Genomic DNA, 24,715 nt, shown 5'->3' on the forward strand with positions numbered 1-24,715 from the left:
TACAGGACAAAATTGGGCTTCTCAGTGACTCCATGAATTAGGAAGTACGTACAATCACTAAAAAAAATAAAAGAAGGACACACCCATTAAGTTCCCCAAATAGGTCGTTTACTAAAACAAGTTCTAAAAATTTGTGTTAGGGAAGTCACGAGGGAACCTAGGAAGGTGGTGAAAATGTGCTATAACTGGATCTGGTCGGTGACATTACGAGTGTTAACTACATACAAACTAATCATGCTGTATGTTATAATTCAACTTTTTTAAATGTTCAATAGACGAGATGGAAACGAAGTTGGAGTGTTACTCCTGAGCAAGAGTGTAGCTAGCTATATGATTTCTGACATAACATTACTGAGGTACAGAGCCTACAGACAACTCCAGCTAAGCACTAAAAACTACAACTCCCAGCATACTTTGCTCCCGCGCCCTCTGGGCTGTTTAAACCCCGGACCGGAAATGGGGCCGCTGTATGGGCAGGGCACACACGTCAGCTCCAGCCTTTCGCCCGCCTTCCTCTGGCGTCACTTCCTCCGGCGTCGCAGGCTGTAAAGCGCAATCGCGCCTTAGTCAATCTGGAGGCGGAAGTGACGGCTGCTTCGTAGCCATTAACAGCTGCTGCGAGGCTGAAGCCAGGGTGGATTGTTCTTCTGGAGCCGCTGGTCCGTCACTTCTCAGGTATCACCGAGAGCTCAGGTGAGGCAGCGATGGTGTAAAAAAAACGGCCGCCGCGGCCCAGTGCTAATGGACACACTGCCGCTCAACATCCTTCCAGGCGGGGGAGGGGCGCGGCCCAGGTGCCGATGTCAGTGTTGTTGTGACAGTTTTGGAGCCTGCGCCTTGGGAAGCGTCGAAGGCGGGGGCCACCTGAACTCTGCCCTCATCTGTTCCGGGGTGGCTCAGGGAGTGGCCGGATACTTTTGGGAAGACACCTTGGGAAGGTACTGTTCTCAGTTAAGGAGGAGGACTCTTGGTTGGTTGTGAGGGTGCACGTAGGCGGATCAAGGAAGTGGTAAGGTAATTTGAGAACAAGTCTTTTCCCACCGTTCCAGTTGAACTGAAAAATGGAAAAATCAACTGCTTGTGGTTTAAAGAATAGAGTTATAAGGATTGCTAAACCATCTGACCTTACCCCTTTCAATGAGGTGAGCACCATCACCTGCCCCTCCCCCTCCCCCTCCCCCTCCCCCTCCCCCTCCCCCTCCCCCTCCCCAGCAGCTCTTGTTAATCACTCTGCTCCAAATTATCCCAGCATTAAATTCTGAATTCATCCTAAAAGGGGGAAGGGCACTTAAGAATAGAGCCACAGTTGTTTACTCTAGATAGGAGGTTTTCTTACAGACTCCGGGAAACTAGGATGTGTTGCAAGAAAAACAGGGCTGTAAAAAGAAATACATTTTAAAAACAGACCTAGGACAGGACTCTGATTTGGTTGCTGTACCTGGACCCTGACCCCCTCCGGGAGTTCGCTTCAGGAAGGCTGACCATTCTCCTGTCCCAGGAATGGGCTGAACTATTTGTAGCATCACAGAAGACTAGCCGCCTTAGGCGGTTTGGCTCAGTGGATAAAGCGCTGGTCTGTGGATTAAAATGTCCGGCTTCGATTCCGGTCAAAGGCACATACCTTGGTTGCAGGTTCCCCAGCCCTGGTTGGGGTTCGAGCAGGAGGCAACCAATGTGTGTCTCTCACATCGATGTTTCTCTCTGTCTCTCCCTCTCCCTTCCACTCTCTTTAAAAAATCAATGGAAAAATATTCTCAGGTGAGGATTAACTAAAAATAAATAAATAAAGCTTTAAAAAAAAAAGATTAGCCATCTAGTTATCAGACTTTGAGCTCCTGAAGGCCAGACTGCAGACAAGACCCTCCCTTTTGCCCTGGCCGGTTGTAGGCCTTCGGACTCAAGGGTTCCAGGTTCGGTTCTGGTCTGGGGCATGTACCTTGGTTTCGGGCGCATCCCCAGGGGTTGTGTGCAGGAGGCAGCTGATTGATGTTTCTCTCTCGTCGATGTTTCTGGCTCTCTATCCCTCTCCCTTCCTCTGTAAAAAAAAAAAATCAATAAAAATATATTTGGGGGAAAAAAAAAGACCCTCCCTTTCCCTGTTATACTTGCAGCTTGCTGCTACACGTAGTTATCTTTTTCCTCATCTATAAAAATAAAAGCATAATATGCTAATTAGACCAGACAGCTGAACAACCTTCTGGACGTCATTCGGATGAAGCCCTGGGGGCTGAGGCAGAGGTGGTTAGGGGCAATCAGGGAGGCAGGAAAGCGGTTAGGGGCAATCAGGCAGGCATACAGAGTGGTTAGGGGCCATCAGGCAGGCAGGAGAGTGGTTAGGGGCCATTAGGCAGGCAGGAGAGTGGTTAGGGGTGATCAGGCAGGCAGGAGAGTGGTTAGGGGTGATCAGGCAGGCAGGCAGGTGAATGGTTAGGAGCCAGCGGTCCTGGATTGCGAGAGGGATGTCTGACTGCCAGTTTAGGCCTGATCCCACAAGGTTGGGCCTAAACTGTCAGATATCCCCTGAGGGGTCCTGGATTGCGAGAGGGTGCAGGCTGGGCTGAGGGACCCTCCCCCCTCCTCCATGCATGAATTTTGTGCACCGGGCCTCTAGTCCTAATATAATCAGCCCACTGGTGACGGGGGTCAGAGCAGAATTTCCAGGTGACTGACTGCTCTCCCCAAACTGCCGACATTATTGGAATAAACGCTCATTCATGATTCAACCCTGTCTCTGCTTAATTTGGCTCAAGTAGTGACAGGCAGCCTCTGACCCATTGTGTCCGGTATCAATTCTATATGCCCCTGGTAACAGGTTCTGACAAGCAAGTCAGGGTTTAGTATTCTGTTTTCTGCCTCATCTAGCCCCTGTAAAGTCACAATCTCACTGACATTTTTCTTGGGAGGTGGGGAATGTAAAATTCTTTTATTACAGAAAATATAGCTCCTTTAAAATTTTATAGCACTTGAGGAACTAACAGTTTGTTCATTCAAAGTTAATTTTTTTTCCATTGATTTTTAGAGAGAGGGAAAAAGAGAGGGAAACATTGATGTGAGAGAGACATCGATGTGTTGCCTCCTGCACGTGCCCCTGACCAGGGCCTAGGCCCGGGAGGAGCCTGCAACCAAAATGAACCCAGGACCCTTCAATCCGCAGGCCAGTGCTCTATCCACAGAGCCACACCGGGGCCAAAGTTAAATATTTTTTGTGAACTGAAATGTGCATTTCAACTGCTTTTTCTTTGGAGAAGGAATCAAAAGTGAAGTTTGCAGGAAGACTATTTATCTTCAGTTCCACAGAAGCTGGTGGATGAGATCACAGTATATTCAGATTTTTTTGTTAATCCTCACCTGAAGATACTTTTCCCAGTGAATTTTTGAGAGAGCAGAAGGGAGGGGAGAGGGAGGAAAGAGAGAGAAACATCGATTGGTTGCCTCCTGAACGGGGATCGAACCTGCAACACTGTAGTGCCCTTTACCAGGAATCAAACCCAAGACCCTTCAGTGCACGGCTGAAGCTCTAACTACTTAGAAACACCGGCCAGGGCTCCTTCAGATTTTTAAAAGTGCTTCGTTAGTATTTGCAGATGTATGTAAGTAGTTGAGATGCAACAGCCTCCTGCTTTGATAGACAACTTATAAATTATATTTCTGTAGTAATCCAGGTGTACACATAAAAATCTCCATCTGGTTATTGCTGGTGGAAAATAATACATTTCTTTTTAAAGAATTTTTTATCTTTTTTTTTTTTTTTAGAAAGACAGAATCATTGATTTGTTGTTCTACTTATTTATGCGTTCACTGGTTACTTCTTATATGTGCCCTGACCAGGAGTTTGAACCTGCAACCTTGTCGTATGGGGATGATACTCGAACCAATTGAGCTGTTGGGCCAGGGCAGGACTACATTTCTTTAAAACCAATGTAATTGAGATCTTCCTTTGTAATCTGAATTAGAATATGTTTACAAACTCCTATCTTACATAGAAGAGTGATGGAAAAGTCAAAAATAGACTATTACATTGTTTTATATCAAAGCTAAGAACACTGAGTGTCAATAAATCAATACCAATATCAATCTTGTGGCCTCATAGATTTTGTTAGATAATGGGAGAAAAGGAATGGAAACCTAAGCTTAGAGAACACCAGACATCATTCTTTACATAAATTGTAATTGCCTTTCTTAGGAGTTAAAGAAATGAAAATCATTTAGGCAGAGACCATGAAAATGTGTCTTTTGTTCAACTCTGCTCTGTGTTGAAGCGAAGTTTGGTATCTATGTGTATGTGTACAACCTTACAACAGTTTAGTCATTTGTATTTTGCTTCTCTTTCTTTGGTAAAGAATAATGATTGTCAGTATATATCACTAGCTGTAGCTCCAACTACTATAACTCCCACCTACTCATTTTTCTCTGGTCTGTGGTGATGTGCTTAAAGACTTATCTTACTTTCATATAATAAAACAAAAACTAAATCAGGAGCACCTAAACTTTGCTCTAAATCGTTTTTGAGTGCTGTGACTATAATCTATTGAAAAGCCTAACTTCCTGAAGTGCTTGGTTGTCAGCAAAACACTTTGTGAACTACAAATTATGCACTTGCTGGAATTTTTTTTAAAATAAGAAAGAAAACTTTACTTATTTGCACTTTTATTTCTAACTTTGTAAACCTTCTCCCCAGCAGCAAGGCTAAACTGTAAAGAATGGAAGCTCAGACATCTGTCGACATGTTTTCAAAAGTCCTGGAAAATCAGTTGCTTCAGACCACTAAACTAGTGGAAGAACGTTTGGATGCTGAAATTCAGAAAATGGACCAGATGGATGAGGATGAACTGGAACTCCTCAAAGAAAAGAGACTTAAGGCCCTAAAGAAAACTCAGCAGCAGAAACAAGTAACCTCCCTGCCCTGCTTTCTGAAATTACTTAGCAGTGTGCGCCTAGCAAATGTACACATGTGCCCGTAGTTACATTACAGGTCCTCATTTTTAAGGTGTTTTTCTTTTCCTTTCTTTTTTTTTTTTTAACTTCAAATTACCTATCACTATTAAAAATTTGGGTGGATAAAAATTTGGCTGGATAAAAATTAGCTTTAAAGACACATTCAAAATCAGCCTGCTCAATGTATTAGTCTATAGTCAAGTAAAAGAAATACGCGCCCAGGATCATTTTCTGAGCTCAGATGTGTGTGGTTGCAATGCACCAGAAGAGCACCGTCAGCAGCAGGAGGCAGGGGTTCCCTTTCGGGTAGTGAAGCCAGCCTGTCATAAGTTAGCTGTGCTCAAAGCATATGAGATAAGCGTTAAGCACACTACTCATTGCTAATGCTCAACTAGAAAAAAGTCATACGAGGGTATTTTGGTAGAACTCTGTATCTACCTGATTTGCAGTGAGGAACATATTCATTGTCTTAAAAGAAGTGGTCCAGCAGTTCTGAAAACAATAGGCTGAGTATTTATAATAAAAAAACAATTAAAGCAGGCAGCCTTTAGACTTTTTTTTTATTAATATACAAATCAATTTAAAATGAATTTGTCATGGAGTAACTCAGAGGATCTTATTTTAGAGCTTTTACTGCATTTTTTTTTTTTTTAATTTTAGAGAGGAAGCAAGGGAGAGAGAGAGAAACATCAGTGATGAGAGAGAATCATTGATCAGCTGCATCCTGCATGCCCAGGCATGTGCCCTGATTAGGAGGAATTGAATGGTGACCTCCTGGTTCATAGGTCAACACTCAACCACTGAGCCACGCCAGCTGGGCTTTACTGCATTTTAATCTTTTTGTTGTTGTTGTTGTTAACATGTTTTCTGAGGAAATAGGCAAGAAGCCTTAATGGTTTTTATAGCCATTCTTTTTGAAAGAGGAGTGTAGATTGTACAGTAATTTTGATTTTTCTGATCCACGAAGGTATTGGGGAAACCAATGTGCACAGTGACATAAGTACTTAATAGACCTGTGTTAGTCAGTATTCCTCAGTCAGCCAAGCACCCCCCTACTGTGGCAGCTAGAGACGTAGGACATAGGTAAAGAGCAGAAGGACAAGGTAAGAAATAGGATGAGCCCACCAAAAATTTTGTTTATTATTTTCTATTTTAATAAAAATACTGTTTTAAGTGCACAGGTCATTGGCAAGTAAAGAAAGGGATCATGAAATGTCACATATCACTTTAAGGAATTGTATTTGAGAGGTGAAACTGTTCATAGGGGCTTTACCAAAGAAATGTCACATAAGGAAAAGGTATCTGGGCCTTCTGTGTGTGTCAGCTCAATGGAAGCCAGTGTGAAATGGATACTGCATCTGGGCTGCTGTAGCTTAAGTGCAGAGGAGGAAAAGAGATGGCGTTCCTGCCTCTTGCTAGTTGGACCTTCTGGAGGCTGCATTCAGACCTCTGCCACGTTTTAAAAGAGCATGGAGGAATTAGACTGTGTTCAGAGGACAACCAGAAGAGGAAGTCTAGATACTGTTTCATGTGAGAAACAGTCAAAAGGAAATGGAGATTTCAGTGTAGAGAAGGGAGGACATGGGTGAGATGTGCTATTTGAAGGGCCAACGTGTAAAGAAAAGATTAGAACTTTTCTCTCTAATCTTAGGTTCAAGCTGGGATCCACGGACCGAAGTTAGAGATATAGAGTACTTAAGTGTGAGAAGACCTTTCTAAAAATAAGTACTAGAACATATACAAATGCTTTTTAGGCACATGTGTCAGGCACTGTTTTACTTATCTTCATGTTGAGTGTCTTATTTTCACAACTACTCAGTGAGGTAAATGCTCCATGATCTGCACTTTACACATGAGGAGATTGGGGCTCAGAAACGTTATTAGAATTCATAGCCTGATAAGCAGTAGAACCTTTATTCAAGCGCAGGCAGAAAGTTCCCCTTTTATTAAAACTCACTGCCTGAACAGGAAACAGGCTGCCCATTGTGGGGAGAAGCTTCTTGTCAGAGGCTGGAAGGTCTGCCAGGCATGCTGATAAGGGAAGTTGTATTACGTGACTTGTGAGATCTTTGTTGTTTCTGGACACTGAGTAGACAACTCTTTCTTCTAGGATATTGCCCATTGGCCACCAGTATAGGGAGTTCCTGCCTCTCCCTGCTGGTCATCGAGAGTAAGCAGGGCCCCTGAGCATCAGAGCTGCAGTAACACCCCCCCCCCCCTTTTTCCCCCTGTCCCCAAAGACTGGCTTTATCTCATGAGCATTATTTATGAAAGCTTTTTAGTAATTTGAATTAAATGCTTCTGATTTTAGTAGTTTGAGTACAGAGAAATTAAATAGATTGCACATTCTAAGTCTCATGAGTCTAAATTTTTATTTTCGAAGTTCTAATAAAACATATATTCTAAGTTACCAAGATAGGTAATTGTCATAAATATGAGCCGTGCTGTGGAGATAGTACCCACACTACTTTTGCATGGACACTAGAAACATAGGAAAGTAAGTCACTGAAAGGAATTCCTTTCTCTACAGGGTAAAATCAACTACATTACAAAGTACAGGGTGGGGCAAAAGTAGTTTATAGTTCCTATGTAAAATAATACACTAATTAAATAATACAAGAATAAACTGTTTGACACATTCACAAGTGTAAACTATTGCCTCACCTGTATTGTTCTGAATTGTACACCCACTGTAAACTGGTACTAAAAGAGATAATTTCAAATGTGTAATATTTCTCTTTTTTTCAAATCAGGAATGGCTTTCAAAAGGTCATGGGGAATACAGAGAAATCCCTAGTGAGAGAGACTTTTTTCAAGAAGTCAAGGAGAGTAAAAATGTGGTTTGCCATTTCTACAGAGACTCTACATTCAGGTAACATTGTCTCCTTCAGTGACTTTTTTTAAACATGGAGAGATGTTTGAATAGAAATATACTGACAGAGAAATTAAGAACAATAAAAGGAACTACTTTCTAAGTTGTTTCTTTGTACTAGAAGTCTGTACATTAAAGTTAAGCAATTGTTATTTTAAAGATTAATTTAAAAACCAGTTACATATACAAGTATAAGTGAACATTATTGAAAGTCAAGAATATTTCTATATTAATGGCTGTTTTCTGAATTATATATTTACTAACTTTAAAAACACCTTAGAAATGTACACTTAAATTTTTTATCAGTGCAACAAGAATTTTTCTACTTTTTTATTTTCCTTTTTCTTTTTATTGAATTTATTGGAGTGACACTGGTTAACAAAATTGTACAGGTTTCAGGTGCACAATTCTACAACATGTAGTCTGTACACTGTATTATGTTTACCATCCCAAATCAAATCTCCATCCAACACCATTTATACCTCCTTTACCCTCCCCTACCTCCTTCCACCTCCCTCCACCTATTCCTCCTACCCCCCTCCACTCCCCAGCAGTCACTACACTGTTATTCCTGTCCACGAGGTTTTTTTTCTCCTTTTTGACTCAATACATCCACCCCACCCCATCCAGCCCCCTCTCTCTCCCTCTACTCCCCCCACCCCCAGCTGTCAGCCTGTTCTCTGTCTGTGAGTCTGTCACTATTTTGCTTGTTAGTTCATTTTGTTTATTAGATTCCACATATGAGTAAAATCATATGGTATTTGTCTTCCTCTAACTTGCTTATTTCACTTAGCATAATGCTCTCCATTTTGTTGCAAAGGGTAAGATTTTCTTTTTTTATGGCCTAGTAGTATTCCACTGTATAAAGGTACCTACAGCTTTTTTTATCCACTCATCTATTGATGGACATTTGAGCTGCTTCTATGTCTTGGCTATCCTATCTAATAAAAGAGTAATATGCAAATTTACCATCATTCCAACACTCAAGATGGCTGCCACAAGATGGCCAGCAGGGGAGGGCAGTTGGGAGCGACCAAGCCAGCAGGGGAGGGCAGTTGTGGGGGACCCAGGCCTGCAGGGGAGAGCAGTTGGGGGGGGGGGGGGGCCAGGCCTGCAGGGGAGGGAAGTTAGGGGTGACCAGGCCTGCAGGGGAGGGAAGTTAGGAGTGACCAGGCCTGCAGGGGAGGGCAGTTAGACATCAATCAGGCTGTCAGGGGAGTGGTTAGGGGGTGATCAGGCTGGCAGACAGAAGCAGTTAGGGGCAATCAGGCAGGCAGGCAGATGAGCGGTTGGGAGCCAGCAGTCCTGGATTGTGAGAGAGGTCCCAAATTGGAGAGGGTGCAGGCTGGGCTGAGGAACTCACCCCCGTGCACAAATTTTGTGCACCAGGCCTCTAGTTGTAAATAGTGCTACAGTGTGAACATAGGGGTGCACATATTCTTTCAAATTAGTGTTTTGGGTTCCTTCAGATAAATTCCCAGAAATGGAATCATAGGTCATAAGGCACTTCCTTTTTTTTTTTTTTTTTTTTTTTTTTTTTGAGGTAACTCCATACTGCTTTCCACAGTGGCTGCACCAATCTGCATTCTAACCAACAGTGCACGAACAAGGTTCCCTTTTCTCCACATCCTCCCCAACACTTGTTGTTTGTTGATTTATTGATGATAGCCATTCTAACAAGTGTGAGGTGACATCTCATTGTGGTTTTAGTTTACATTTCTCTGATGATTTGTGACATTGAGCATCTTTTCATATGTCTATTGGCCATCTATATGTCCTCTTTGGAGAAGTGTCCATTTAGGTCCTTTGCTCATTTTTAAATTGGATTGTTTGGGGTTTTTTGGTGTTGAATTTTGTAAGTTCTTTATAAATTTTGGATATTAACCCCTTATCAGATATATCTTTGGCAAATATGTTCTCCCATTCATTGGGTTGTCTTTATTGATGGTCTCCTTTGCTGTGCAAAAATGTTTTAGTTTGTTGTGTTTTTTTTTAATATATTTTATTGATTTTCCACAGAGAGGAAGGGAGAGGAATAGAGAGTTAGAAACATCGATCAGCTGCCTCCTGCACACCCCCTACTGGGGATGTACCCACAACCGAGGTACATGCCCTTGGCCGGAATCGAACCTGGGACCCTTCAGTCTGCAGGCCGACACGCTATCCACTGAGCCACACCGGCCAGGGCTTTAGTTTGGTTTTGATTCTAACATTTAAGTCTTTAATCCATTTTGAGCTTATTCTTGTGTATGATGTAAGAAGATGGTCTAGTTTCATTTTTTTTGTACATATCTGGCCAATATTCCCAACACCATTTATTGAATAAACTACCTTTACCCCATTGTATGTTTTTGCCTCCTTTGTCAAATATTAATTGACTATAAAGACATGGATTTACTCCTGGGCTCTCTAATCTGTTCCATTGATCAATATGTCTGTTTTTATGCCAGTATCATGTTATTTTGATTACTATGGCCTTGTAGTATAGTTTGATATCAGGTGGGGTGATTCCTCCAACTTTGTTCTTCTTTCCCAAGATCACTGTTGCTATTTGGAGCCTTTATTAGGTCCATGTAAATTTTTGGAATATTTGTTCTATTTCTGTGAAATAGCCATTGGTATCTTGATTGGAATTGGTGTTGAATCTATATTGCTTTGGGTACTATGGACATTTTAATTATGTTAATTTTTCCTATCCATGAACAGGGTATATGTTTCCACTTATTTGTCTCTTCAGTTTCTTTTTTCGGTGTCTTACAATGTTCCGAGTATAGGTCTTTTACATCCTTTATTAAATGTAATCAGTTCTAGTAGTTTTTTGGTGGAATCTTTAGAGTTTTTTATATACAGTATCATATCACTTGCAAATAATGACAGTTTTACTTTTGCCTTTCCAATCATTGATGCCTTTTATTTATTCTTCTTATCTGATTGCTGGGGCTAGGACTTCCAGTACTATGTTGAAAGGAAGTGCTTTTAGTTTTTGCCAATTGAGTATGATGTTGGCTGTGGGTTTTTCATATATGGCCTTAATTATGTTGAAGTATGTTCCCTCTTTATTTTGCTGAGCTGTTTTGTTTTGTTTTGTTTTGTTTTTATCATAAACAAGAGGCCCGATGCACGAAATTCGTGCAAGGGGCTCAGCCCTTGCAGCCCTGGCTTTGTCCAGAAGGTTGTCCGGCTGTCCAGTCTAATTAGCATATTACACTTTTATAATTATAGATGGGTGCTGGATTTTACCAAATGCTTTTCCTGCACCTTTTGATATGGTCATGTGGTTTTATCCTTCATTTTGTTTATATGGTATATCACATTAATTTGTTTGTGTATATTATACCAACCTTGCATCCTGGAATAAATCTCACTTGATCATAGTGTATAATCTTTTACACTGTATTGCTGGATCCAGTTTGCTTTAATTAAAAATTTTAGGGCTTATGTTCATGAGGGATATTAGCTTATAATTTCTTTCTTCGTAGTATCTTTATGTGGTTTTGTAAAATGAGTTTAGGAGTCTCCCCTCCTCTTGAATTTTTTGGAATAGTTTGGGAAATATAGGTGTTAGTTCTTTGAATGTTTGGTAAAATTCATTTGTGAAGCCAGCTGGTCTAGAACTCTTGTTTGTGGATATTTTTTTGTTTGTTTGTTTTCTTTTTGTTAATCATTACTCCAGGATTTTTTTTTTTTTCCATTGATTTTTAGAGAGAGTGGTAGGGAGGGAGAGAGAAACACCACTGTGAGAGAGACACATCAATTGGTTGCCTCCTGCACATGCCCCAACCAGGAGCCAGGGATTGAGCCTGCAGCCACGATGCATGCCCTTGACCAGAATCAAACCTGAGATCCTTCAGTCTGTGGGCCGATGCTCTAAGCACTGAGTCAAACTGGCTAGGGCAGTTGGGTGTTTTTTGATTGCTACTTCAGTTTTACTAGTTGTAATCTGTTTATTCAGATGCTCTTGCTTCTTCCTGATTCAGTTTTGGAAGACTGTATGTTTCTAGGGATGTATCCATTTTATCCAGATTGCCCAATTTGTTGGCATATAGTTGTTCATAATATTTTCTTAAAATTCTTTGTATTTCTTTGGTATATGTTGTTACTTTTCCTCTTTCATTTCTGATTTTATTTATTTGGGTCCTCTCTTTTTCTGGGTGAGTCTGATTAAAAGTTTGTCAATCTTGCCCTAACCGGTTTGGCTCAGTGGATAGAGTGTCAGCCTGCAGACTCAAGGGTCCCAGGTTCAATTCCGGTCAAGGGCATGTACCTTGGTTGCGGGCACATCCCCAGTAGGGATTGTGCAAGAGGCAGCTGATCGATGTTTCTCTCTCATCGATGTTTCTAACTCTCTATCCCTCTCCCTTCCTCTCTGTAAAAAATCAATAAAATATATATTTTTTTAAAAAAAGTTTATCTTTTCAAAGAACCAGCCCTTACTTTTATTGATCTTTTTATTATTTTTTTAGACTCTATTTCAATTATTTCCCCCCTGGTCTTTATTATTACCCTTCATGCTACTCACTTTGGGTTTTCTTTTTTTGTTCTTTTTTAGTTCCTTTAAGTGTAAAGTTAGATTATTTATTTGAGATTTTTCTTTTCTTGAGATAGACCTGTCTTAGGTTCACCACCCAACAAGTTGGCTATTGACATCTTTCATAGATTGATTGCCTGAGACTTATTGACTAAAAATATAAAAATAAAGAAAATATTGAAATGGTGAAATATCTTCTAAGGCAGGTATGAGGAACATCTGGTCCTCAGGCCATATAAGGCCTGAGAAATCATTTGGTCTGGCCCTGCTAAGGCATTTAGGGGTGAGTTAATTAAATGTTTGACCAAATATAGTAGGCTAATTTTTAAGTTGGTAATTTTGTATGCCCCATGAGTAATGTTATAAATATCCAATGGCCCATGGCAGATAAAGGGTTCCCCACCCCTGCACTAAGGGGAAATGAGAGAAGGTAAAGGGTATCAAGGAAACCCTCTGCCATTGTGGTACGCTGTCATCTCCCATTGGCATTCATCTTCCTTAAGTTGCCAACCTCTGGTGTTGATGATGAGTGATATATTGATATATCAGTCTGTAAGATTGATGCGATATGCTTGCTTGTTTATGTTTTCACCTCTAGCTTGTTTTGTGAAGGCAGAGAGTTTACCTGTATGTGGACAACTGTGTTTTGGATTCCTAGCCCTAGAGCAGCAATGACTGACACATAGTAGATGCTTAGTAAATATATTTGATGGATATATACACAGTGTAGCACCAGGAGTACTAATCTTAAAACAAAACTAAAAAATCAAAATTTTAATCATTCGTGTATGTATGTATATATATCAAAGTTCCTAGCACATAATAGGCTGTACACTTTCATGTGTAAAATCCCGCAACACTCACAGTGACCTTTTGAGGTTAAGTAGGTACATGCTTCATGTGTGGAGAGACTAAGTGGCTCACCTAATGTCATTCAGTTACTAAATGATAAGAGGTTTTAAGCCTAATGCTATTTTAACTACACCACGACTGAAGCTTCTGTATTTTAAAAAAATGGATTAATTGACAAATGATACATAGTCTTATTTAAAATAGGTTCCGGCCCTGGCCCGTGTGGCTCAATTGGTTGAGCATTGTCCCATGAATCAAGAGGTCACCAGTGTGATTCCCAGTCAGGGCACATACTGGATTGCAGGCTTGATCCCCATCAGGGTGCATGCAGGAGGCAAACAATCAATGTTTCTCTCTTACTTCCTCTCCCTTCTGTCTCTCTAAAGTCAATAAAAATGAAATTGTTTTTAAAATTTCCAGCTCTTTGGGGGATGGTGTCTTCAAGCATTCAGAGTGGTCCAGTGTTTTTGACATACCAACCGGGCTCTAACAATACAGCCTCTAACAATACATAGGCTGCCCCGAACCCCTGGTAATGGAATTGTTCCCCTTTATACCCAGAAGGTTGGGAAAGCACCAAAATCTGCATGTGGCCCGTAGCTAGGCCTGCTTGGTGGAGTTTGCACTGTGAGACCTGAAGTTCTAGGGAGGTTGTCTAACAGGGCTTGTGGTGGATCCACGTGTGCTAAATGTGTCCGTGATGGGATCAAACATGTTTCCCTTTTTGAGGAGCAGGAAATCGTTGTGAACGTGTTGAAGGCACAAGTACCGAGTCAAAAAACTAAACAAGATAAATGAAGCTTTTTTGAGTAATAAAAATAATTAAAAGGCAACAAATAAAATATGTTCCTTATTACTCAAATAAAACCATGGAGTTGATTTATATACAAATGTTCAAGAACATATTTCTCACCTAATGGTTTATTTATTCTTTATTTTGAGCTTTATTCAAAAACCATTTAATAATTACTTCTTGCCCTAGCCGCTTTTGTTCAGTGGATAGAGCATCGGCCTGTGGCCTGAAGGGTCCAAAGTTCAATTCCAGTCAAGGGCACATGCGAGGATTGCGGGCTCATCCCCAGTAGGAGGCATGCAGGAGGCAGCTGATCAATGATTCTCATCATTGATGTTTCTATCTCTCTCTCCCTTTCCCTTCCTCTCTAAAATCAATAAAAAGATGTTTAAAAACAACAATAATAATTAGTTCTCTCCTACCATTTTCACTAAAATCTCATTGCTGCACTTCAGGGTGATATATGAAAAGATACATTCAGAGGAAAAGTGATGAGATATTAAATTTATCAGAAATTCCCTAAGCCCAAACCTAATTAAGGAAAAGCTACAACCAAGGAGTACCCCGAAAGCCTAGTAAAAACAACTCTGTTAAAAAAAAAAAAAAAAAGCCCTTGCTGGTTTGGCTCAGTGGATAGAGCGTCAGCCTATGGACTGAAGGGTCCTGGGTTCGATTCCAGTTAAGAGCATATGCCCAGGTTTCGGGCTTGAACCCCAGTAGGGGGCGTGCAGGAGGCAGCGATCAATGATTCTTATCATTGATGCTTCTCTCTCTCTCTCCCTCTCCCTTCCTCTCTGAAATCAATAAAAATATATCTTAAAAAAAAAAAAAAAAAAAAAAAGAACAACTCTGAAGCATCTAGTGTCTTAGGCATCCAAAGCAGTGGTTCTCATCTGTATTGGGCACGAGCATCACCTGCATGTTTCCCAGCCACACTCCCAGGGAATTTTGATTAAAAGTTCGATGTAAAGAATACCAATGGTGAAAAGCTACTGCTCAAAAAGAATATTATGATAGTCTGTTTCAGAAACACTAGAGGATTGACCAGTTTAAATACATCCTACTTTAAAGAAAATGTCACTTTTTCTCTTCAGTAGAAGATGGCTTAATGAAAGTTACTTCTGGTATTTTCATTTTCTAAAACCACAATGACCATATTTACAGCCCTTACCTTTAATATGCTTCTCGCTGACAGAGTTGCACAGCTAGAAGTGTTCCTTCTCAGTGGCACCAGTCAGTCTTTCCTGATGACTTGCACATATGGCACATTTCTAATTCTGAGAAGTCTCTCTGAGTTCCATCAAGTTTAGATTTGTCACCCTTCAAACTTCCTGTATAAGATACCAGGAATCATGCATAAAAGAAATTACAATTTTTTGTTGTTACCACGAACATGACAACTTTGTGCAGCACAATTTAAGGCATATTTTGAATGTTTTGTATAAATTTCATTAAAGCAAATCTGACTTCCTAGAATACTACATTGTTTTTCTGCCTCGGATAATCAGGCAGCTACCTCTGAAACGGAAGTAAGGGCACCTGACACAAGCACCAGTTGGCTACCCAAGTATGAGACTCAAACAGATAAACTATGAAATTAGGTGTGCCTTAATGACATTTCTCTTTAAAAAGAACTCTGCTGTTTTGGGTTTTGATTTTCTATATTTGTTATTTACAGGTGTAAAATACTAGACAAACATTTAGCGATATTGTGCAAGAAACATCTGGAGACCAAATTTTTGAAGCTGAATGTGGAAAAAGCACCTTTCCTTTGTGAGAGACTGAAGATCAAAATCATTCCCACACTAGCACTGGTGAAAGACGGGAAAACGCAGGATTACGTCGCTGGATTTACTGACCTGGGAAATACAGATGACTTCTCCACGGAGACTTTGGAGTGGAGGCTTGGTTGCTCTGATATTATCAATTACAGGTAACTTTTAACAAAAGACTTACTTTAATTCACATTTTCAGTGATATTTTTAGAGAAGATTGTTTTATGTGAACATTTATTTTATGGAACTAAGATCTTTTGGCTGACATGTAGAAAAACTTTCACAAAGGAAGAGCATATTTTTTAAAGTGTACGTTATTAGCATGACCTCACAGCAAAAATCAGTTGTGGATAAAATTGAGTCTTGGAATGCACCTAGCTATAAAAGTTCTCAACCTAACAGATCCTATTGCATCTAATTCTGTATAATCTGGAAACCCAAAATGACACCCGGAATGAACTTTTCCCTGATTTAAACCAGATGACTCAAATTGATAGTGACTTACTTTCAAACATTAGATTTTAATGTATATTCCTGTCTCATTTGCAGAATCAGATAGAATATACAGAATCTCATTTCTGTGCTTAGCTTAAATTGCTTACTATGGGGAACAGTCTCACTTTGAAAACCATCTAAAATCCAACTTCCTTTTTTTATTCATCTCTTTGTCCATTTCTCCAGACAAATAATTTACCAAATTCCACAAATTATAGCATATCATCTTGCCCTTTGTGCCTGTTCTTCTTTTTTTGTTAATCTTCACCAGAGGATATTTTTCCCATTGCTTTTCAGAGAGAAAGTGGAAGGGAGGGAGGGAAGGAAGGTAGGAGGGGGAGAGAGAGGGAGAGAGAAAGAGAGAAAGGGGGTAGGGGTGGGGGGACATCGAGGTGACAGAGACACATCAACTGGTTGCCTCCCACATGTGTCCCAACCAGAGGCAGAAAGCAAACCTACAACCCAGATACGTGCCCTTGACCAGGAGTCAAACCTGTAACCCTTCAGTGCGCAGGCCAGTGTTCTAACCATCGAGCAACATCAGCCAGGGCTCCATGGATTTTTAGAAGGGGGCGGGGGGGCGGGTAGGGGAAAGAAAGGGAGAAAGAGACATCAATTGGTTGCCTCCTGCACATGCCCCCAACCAGGACCAGAATCAAACCTGCAACCCAGATATGTGCCTCAAACCCATGACCCTGTGGTGTGTGGGCTGATGATCTAACAACTGAGCCACACCATCCAGGGCCTCTATGCCTGTTCTTTTTTTGTTACTGTTCTTTTATTATTATTATTTAATATATCTTATTAATTTCAGAGAGAGGGAGAGAGAGATAGAAACATCAATGATGAGAGAGAATCATCGATCAGCTGCCTCCTGCACGCCCCCTACTGGGGATCAAGCTTGCAACCCGGACATGTGCCCTGACCAGGAATCGAACCATGACCTCCTGGTTCATAGGTTGATGCTCAACCACTGAGCCAAACTGGCTACTAAAGCCTGTTCTTGATTTGCAAGAATAGTTGGTAAAACTGCAGTTGTCATTCCACAGTCATTGTGCCTTTCAATAAATAGAAGTCCTCTCGCCTTTTCACTTCTCTACCCCTTTTCCTCTGAATCTTCCCTACACATGTCTAAATCATTCCTACATCGTAGAAGTTGATTTGGGAGTTTTAGGTATTATTTTCTTAATACTAAACAAAATATTAATATTTATTTTTAAAAATCACTTATTTTTAAATGATTTCAAACTTTAAACAATTTGGAAATAATACAAATGGTGCTCATATACCCTTCACTCATGTTCCCTATTTTAAACACTTTATATTTGCTTTATCTTAATTTTTTTTTTCCAGAATCATTTGAGTGGAAATTGTAGATATATTATACCTTTACATACTTTTGTGTATATTTTCTAGGAACAATGACATTTTCTTATGTAATCACAGTTCAGTTATTAATACAGGAACTTGAGGTAATTTATAGACCTTACTCAAATTCCAGTAATGCCCTACATATAAAAAAATGCACTGCTTGGAGTTAACGTGTTTTTAGTTTTCATTAACATGTAACAACCTGTTACCCTTCATTTGTTTTTCAGTACTGTGATGTTTTGGAAGAGTACAAGCTAGTTATTTTACAGAGCATCCCCCAACGGGGTTTGTCTAATGTTTCAAGTTTAGATTCAGATTATGCATTTGTTCGTAGGTATATCATAAAAGTGATGTATTCTTCCTTCTTAGTGCACCATATCAGGAGGCATGTGATGGTTTGTCTCATTTCTGGTGAGGATAACTGAGCACTGGTTAACCAGTTGTCTACCAGGCCAAATGGTGACTTAAGGAAGAACTTTTCCATATCTCACGTTAATTTTTACTTGTTTACTTATATTAGAATGGGCTGTAGATCATTTTATTCAATGGGTTACATTCTTTTGCTGTTATTATTTACTTTGAAGTTCGGATTACCCCAGGTTAGACCAGTGAGAGCTCCTTTCATACTGGCTTCTATATCCTTTGGTCACGTCCCCATAGTGTTTGAGCACTTGCTTTCTGGTACAAATAAGATGTTTTAGGGGCACTCATGTTGTACTCTCCCTAGAATTGGCTATTTCTCCAAGAAGCCAATGGCAAGTGATATTTCAAAACTAAGATCTAGCCTTGGCCCAGTGGCTCAGTTGGTTGGAGCATCGTCCCAAAGGTTGCAGGTTCAATTCCTGCTCAGAGTACATACCTAGGTTGCGGGTTCAATCTCAGGTTAGGGCACATACGGGAGGCAACCAGTTGATGTGTCTCTCTCACATCAATGTCTCCCCCTCCCCTCCCTGCTTCCTCTCTCTAAAACCAATAAAAACATATCCTTGGGTGAGAATTATGCTAAGCAAAATAAGCCAGTCGGAGAAAGATAAATATCACATGATCTCACTCATTTGTGGAATATAATGAACAACATAAACCAGTGAACAAAAATAGATCCAAAGACAGAAGCATCGAACAGACCGTCAAACCTCAGAGGGAAGGCAGGGGAGTGGGGAGTGGGGGTTGTCAGGGTAAGAGATCAAAGGACTTGTATGCATACATATGAACATGACCAATGGACACCGACAATAAGTGGGGTAGGGGCTTGTGCTGGCGAGTGGGAGCGGGCGGGGAGAGGTCAATGGGGGAAAAAAGAGACATGTAAAAGTTTCAACAATAAAGAATTTTAAACAAGATCTAGGTGCTAGGTAACTCCCAGATATTTTGAAAAAGAAATTGTCGTATTTCATTTCTGAAGCATCATTCTCAAGCATCATTGAAAAAGAGTTTCACACCAATTCCGGTTAATGATAATAACTTTCATGAGTTTTGGTGATGTCTGTAGAAATCTAAACATTAAAGGTTGTTAAACAGAATCGAACCTGTCATAACAGGCTGTCAAAATACAGCACCATTTTTTTGTGTCCTTTTCACTGTGAAAAGGTTCAGCATATCCAAAACAGATGAGAAAAAAACCTTTGGTTTTCTTCTTTGTTTCTTAGTCAGAAATTCTGTTGGCATCCTGTGAAATGTTAATGATAAAAGAGAAAATAAAACATTGATCTTAAACATTTAGTAGTACAAAGTAAGGTTTACCACTATTAACCAACAGTATGAATAAATATACCTCTTCCTTGACACTAACTTTTTAAAGAAAAATTTACTCTATTTCATATGTTATAATGAGAGAAAAAAATATATTTTTCTGTCCTAAATCATAAAGAATAAGTGCTTTTCATATTTGCTTTATTTTCAGTGGAAATTTAATGGAGCCCCCATTTCAGAGCCAAAAGAAAATTGGAACAAACTTCACAAAGCTGGAAAAAAAAACTATCCGAGGAAAGAAATATGATTCGGACTCTGATGATGATTAGAGAGCAGTTATAATTCTTTGTAAATTGTCTTTTTATTTCTGCTTACTTTAGAATTAGATGTGTTTTCTAAGTTCTGTTAGTTTTGATACATTGGTCATCTAATGGTCATATTCTAGTTTTATACAGTTGCATCATATTGAAAGACATCTTTAATATTTTCTGTGTGGAGCTCACGTTTAAATTGAGGGAAACTGCTGAGTTCTTAAATTATCTGGGTAGGATCTGAATTTTATATTTTTGCAATTGCTTTTATCACAATATGATTTTCACGTCTTTATACCATTCACAGTTGTGTTTTTAATTCACTGGATTGGAAACAAATTCAAGGAACTATTTCAGGACTAATTCACATGCATTATTTACTTTATACAACAGGTCAAGTAACAGTTATTGGTGTAACAGACTGCACTTGTAAATGAATGATAAACACTTCATGTCTGGAATATGTTTGCATAACTATTAAAGAACTGCTTATTTATTCTGTGTGCTGCATGTTGATATTGAATCAACTGATGGCAGAGGAGAACTTTTTCAGGTTGTGAGCGTATTGCCATATTTCAAGGGTCCTGATTGCTAGTATTTTAAGGCATGCATTTAAAAAATCAGGAAGTACTTTTGGAATGGCAACATGAGGAGATCTACAGACTCATTGAAACAACCATAACTTGTAAATACTATATTTTTAAAAATTAAAGTCTCTGAAATTGTCATAAGAGCATAAAGCAAACAAAAATATTTATTCAAGAAATTCTTACTAACTCTTGGTAAAGAAAGCTGAGTCTCTGCTGTTTGAGCCATGACCCCACACCCTTCCTCCCCCTAGCTCCCAGTCTCAGCCCACAGTTTCTCCCTAAGAGGAGCGGACTGCTCCATTTCTCTTCTACCCAGTCCCCACTTGGAGCACAGATCAACCCTGGGAATGGCAGACCAAGTGAACTGTTTCCTAATCACTGTTGCCCCTGCTCACTCAAAACCCATTGAGATTAACAATTGGCTTACTCTTAAACTGGGACAGTAGTGATTAGGTTGGAGGTTTCATGCAAGAGAGGCAAGCAGACACCAGGGGCTACCACTCACTGCTGGACTTGTAAGACCACAGGTATCACTCCTAGAAACCTGGGCTACACTCCCACCCCCAGCTACAGGCGAAAGCACAGAGGCTTGACCCAATAGGAGGAGCAAACTATAAAAACAGCTTTCATGGGGTGCATTCCCTAAAGAGACTATTTAAAGCAGAGTTAAAAGAAGTTTAAGGATTCTACTGTAGACCGAGGAGATTTGGAGAGGGAGTCCATGATAACAACAAACAAAAGGTGAGAACTTGTAACAATTAACGTGCAGCCAAAAATAGCCCTAAGGTTGGAACAGGCCTCAAAGACAAGTGCTTGAATTTAATTGGATCAAACTGTAGCAATATATACCCCAGGGCTTGTAAGAAACAATAGAATGGTTTGCTAGAATTAGTGGGTGTTAATAGAGGGTGGTGACAGTAGAAGCTGGCCAACTAAGCCCCTCACAAGGAGATCAGGGAAATGAACAATAGAGCCCTGCTGACACTCACTGGGGTTGGAGGGGAGTCAAGAGCTACAGCACATGCCCACTGGAAGCTTCACTTTGCAGGGTAAGTGGACTTCACTGAAGTAAGTCCACCTATGGCTCTAAGCAAATAAGCAAACAAGCCCTGGGAGGGGGGATGAGCGCCCAGAGCTGCTATATTTAAGTGTCCAGTTCCCAACATAAAATTACAAGGCGTGCAAAGAAACCGGAAACTGACCGGACACGGAGGAAAAAGCAAAAGGAGCTCCCTTGAGTGGGCCCAGATGTTGGGAACATACAAAAGCTTCAAGCAGCTGTTATATAGTTTTTAAAAACGAGAACCATGCGGGAGGTGTAGAAAGATAATATTCCATCAAATAGAAAATAAAGAAGAGAGAAAAATTTTAAAAGAACCATATCAAACTTTCTGGACTTGGAAAGTACAATAACTAATGAAAAATTCATTAGAGGTACTTATCATATTTGAGCAGTAGAATCAGGAAAGGTGCAGATTAATACAGATACTGCGGAGGAAAAAAAGATGGCGACCGGCAGGAAGGTAGGGAGAGAGTGTGAGTGAGAAACCCATAGAGGAGAGTGTAGACGTGTGAGGTGTGTGTGTGTGTATGAGCTAGGGTCAGTTAGATTCTGCAGGTCTTCCAAGGGGCTCCCTAACCGGGCAGTCCTAGACAGCGGAGCCCCACGCACAAAGCGGACACTTCTCGGCGGCTGGTGCGGACACGGAGACCACGCCATCTTGAGAAACAGCTGCCTGAGACTCGGATCCTGGCTTCTGACACAAACCAGGACCCTGCAGCCACTGGGGACAGAGAACTGCTATCACAGCTTCAGACCAACAAACAATAAGAATCCAGACTTCCCCGCAGATTTCCGTGAGTCAAAGAGCCTATCCCCCTCCCCGCAGGAGCGCGGATAGCGCCATAGTAACTGATAGATCCACCCCTTGCCCAAGCTACAGAGCTTTGCGCAGGGACGCGCTCCCCCGTAGGGAATTTGGCGCGCACGGGACAGAAGCAGCTCCCGTCCGGGAAATCTGTCAGTGCGCACAGAGGGCTCCCCTTCAGGGAATTTGGCTTGCGGGTCACAGCTCCCCCTTCGGGGAATCTTAGAGCGTGCACAGAGGGGCTTCCCTTTGGGGTTATTTGGCGCGCAGGACGGACTCCGCCCCCCTTCCAGGACTCTGGGAGAGTGCACGGAGCCAGCTCACCTTCAGGATTTTAAGAATGTGCGCTCTAGCCGGTTTGGCGCAGTAGAGAGAGCACACACAGGACGCAGCTCCACTTCAGGGAATTTGGCACGCCGGACACAGCTGCCTGGGATCCCTGACTCACAGCGCATTCAAACTAAGAGCCAGCGACCCCAATTTTTGGTGCATGCACACACAGGGACCCTGATTCTCAATGAGAAACCGCACAAGGCAACAGAGACTTTGACACTCGAGTCTTGGTGCAGACACAGGGAAACTCTGACTCCTGGCACATGCTAAGGATCTCATTTTCGGCACATACCAACAGTGTGGTGCAGACAGGGCCCCTGATTCTAAGTGTGCACACGAGACCACACGGAACACTGGGGACACTGACCCTGGGCAAGTCTGGTTCCCGCCAACCAAAGGCAGCCACACGTCCTAGAGTCAGAGCACTTCAGTGAAACTCGGGTGGAGCGAAGTCCCCACAGCACACGGCCCAGGTCCACGCAAACGGAAGCTTGAGCTTTCTGGTGATAGCCAGAATGGGGAAACGAAATAACTCACAGAGGAAAGAAAATGTGGAGTCGCCAAGAAAGGAAATTAGTGAAACTGAAGCTTGCATCATGACCAAAAAGGAGTTCAGAGTAATGGTTGTGGAATTTATACATCGGATGGATGAGAAAATCAACAACTTATGCAAGAATCAGGAAGAAATGAAAAGTGATATAGCTACAATCAAAAACACCATGGAAAGTTTCAACAGTAGACTACAAGAAGCAGAGGACCGAATTAGTGAGTTAGAAGATCAGGTACAGAAATAAGCTCAATCTGAACAGCAATTGGAGAAAAAAATTAAAAAGCAGGAGGAAAGCCTAAGGGAGCTTCGGGACAACTTGAAACAAAGTAACATGCGTATAATAGGGCTGCCAGAAGGACAAGAAGAGCAGCAGGGATTAGAAAATCTATTTGAAGAAATAATGACAGCAAACTTCCCGGATATGGGAAAGATAAAAGTTACGCAAGTACAGAGAGTCCCAAGCAGGATCAACCCCAAAAGACCCACACCAAGACATGTCATAATTTCAATGGCAAATATAAATGATAAAGAGAGAATCCTAAAGGCGGCAAGAGAGAGACAGAGAGTTACCTACAAAGGAACACCCATCAGATTGTCAAATGATTACTCAACAGAAACACAACAAGCTAGAAGTGAATGGAAGGAGGTATACAAAGTGTTGCAAAGCAAAGGACTGAATCCAAGAATACTATATCCAGCAAGACTATCAATCAAAATTGAAGGGGAAATCAGGAGCTTTGCAGACAAAAAAGGCTCAGGGAGTTTATCACCACCAAACCAGCAATGCAAGAATTGTTAAAGGGAATACTGTAAAAAGAAGAAATAAACAGGTAAGAAGGAATACAGATACAAAAATAGATATGACTACAAAGAAATACCTTTCAGTAATAACTTTAAATGTAAACGGACTAAATGCTCCAATCAAAAGACATCGAGTAGCTGAATGGATTAAAAAAAACACGACCCATATATATGCTGCCTACAAGAGACCAACCTCAGAACAAGAGACTCACACAGATTGAAAGTGAAAGGATGGAAAAATATCTTTCAGGCAAATGGAAATGAAAAAAAAGCTGGGGTAGCAATACTTATATCTGACAAAATAGACCTCAAAGTAAATGCCGTAACAAGAGATAAGGAAGGCCACTTCATAATACTAAAGGGAGAAATCCAACAAGAAGAAATAATTCTGGTAAACATATACGCTCCCAATATAGGAGCACCCAAATACATAAAAAAACTCCTGGAGGATATCAAGGGAGAGATTAATAGCAATACAATCATAGTAGGAGACTTTAATACCCCACTATCACCACTGGGCAAATCCTCTAAACAAAAAATCAGCAAAGAAACAGCAATCCTAAATGGCTCACTAGACCAGATGGAATTAATTGACATCTTCAGAACATTTCACCCCAAAGCCACAGAATATACATTCTTCTCAAGTGCACATACATGGGTCATTTTCAAAGATAGACCATATCCTGGGTCACAGGCAAAGTCTCTTCAAATTCAAGAAGATAGAAATTATATCAAGCATCTTCTCAGATCACAGTGGCATAAAACTGGAAATCAACTACAATAAATACAATCCAAAGAAATCAAACACATGGAGACTAAACAGCATGCTATTAAACAAGGACTGGGTCACCAGAGAGATCAAGGAAGAAATAAAAAACATCATGGCAACAAATGACAATGAAAACACAACAATCCAAAATCTATGGGACACAGCGAAAGCAGTCTTGAGAGG

The 24,715-nt window shown here is 40.8% G+C and overlaps 1 protein-coding gene across 3 annotated transcripts; it reads left to right on the forward strand.

The window, feature by feature from the left end:
• The first annotated feature begins 540 nt into the window (after window positions 1-540).
• On the forward strand, window positions 541-20,120 carry TXNDC9 (thioredoxin domain containing 9). 3 transcript variants are annotated; one of them, XM_079792555.1, is made up of 5 exons: window positions 541-693; window positions 4,682-4,889; window positions 7,689-7,807; window positions 15,659-15,913; window positions 19,522-20,120. In XM_079792555.1, exons 2-5 carry the CDS (start codon window positions 4,701-4,703, stop codon window positions 19,637-19,639), a joined length of 681 nt encoding a protein of 226 aa, XP_079648681.1. In that variant the 5' UTR covers window positions 541-693; window positions 4,682-4,700; the 3' UTR covers window positions 19,640-20,120. The 3 variants fall into 3 exon arrangements, with proteins under 3 accessions (XP_079648681.1, XP_079648682.1, XP_079648683.1); XM_079792556.1 differs by having other exon boundaries at window positions 543-693; window positions 4,679-4,889; XM_079792557.1 differs by having other exon boundaries at window positions 546-675; window positions 4,679-4,889.
• The last annotated feature ends 4,595 nt before the right edge of the window (window positions 20,121-24,715 follow it).

Source organism: Cnephaeus nilssonii (assembly GCF_951640355.1).
Source record: "Cnephaeus nilssonii genome assembly, chromosome: 15".
In the NCBI taxonomy this organism is placed as follows: Eukaryota; Metazoa; Chordata; class Mammalia; order Chiroptera; family Vespertilionidae; genus Cnephaeus; species Cnephaeus nilssonii.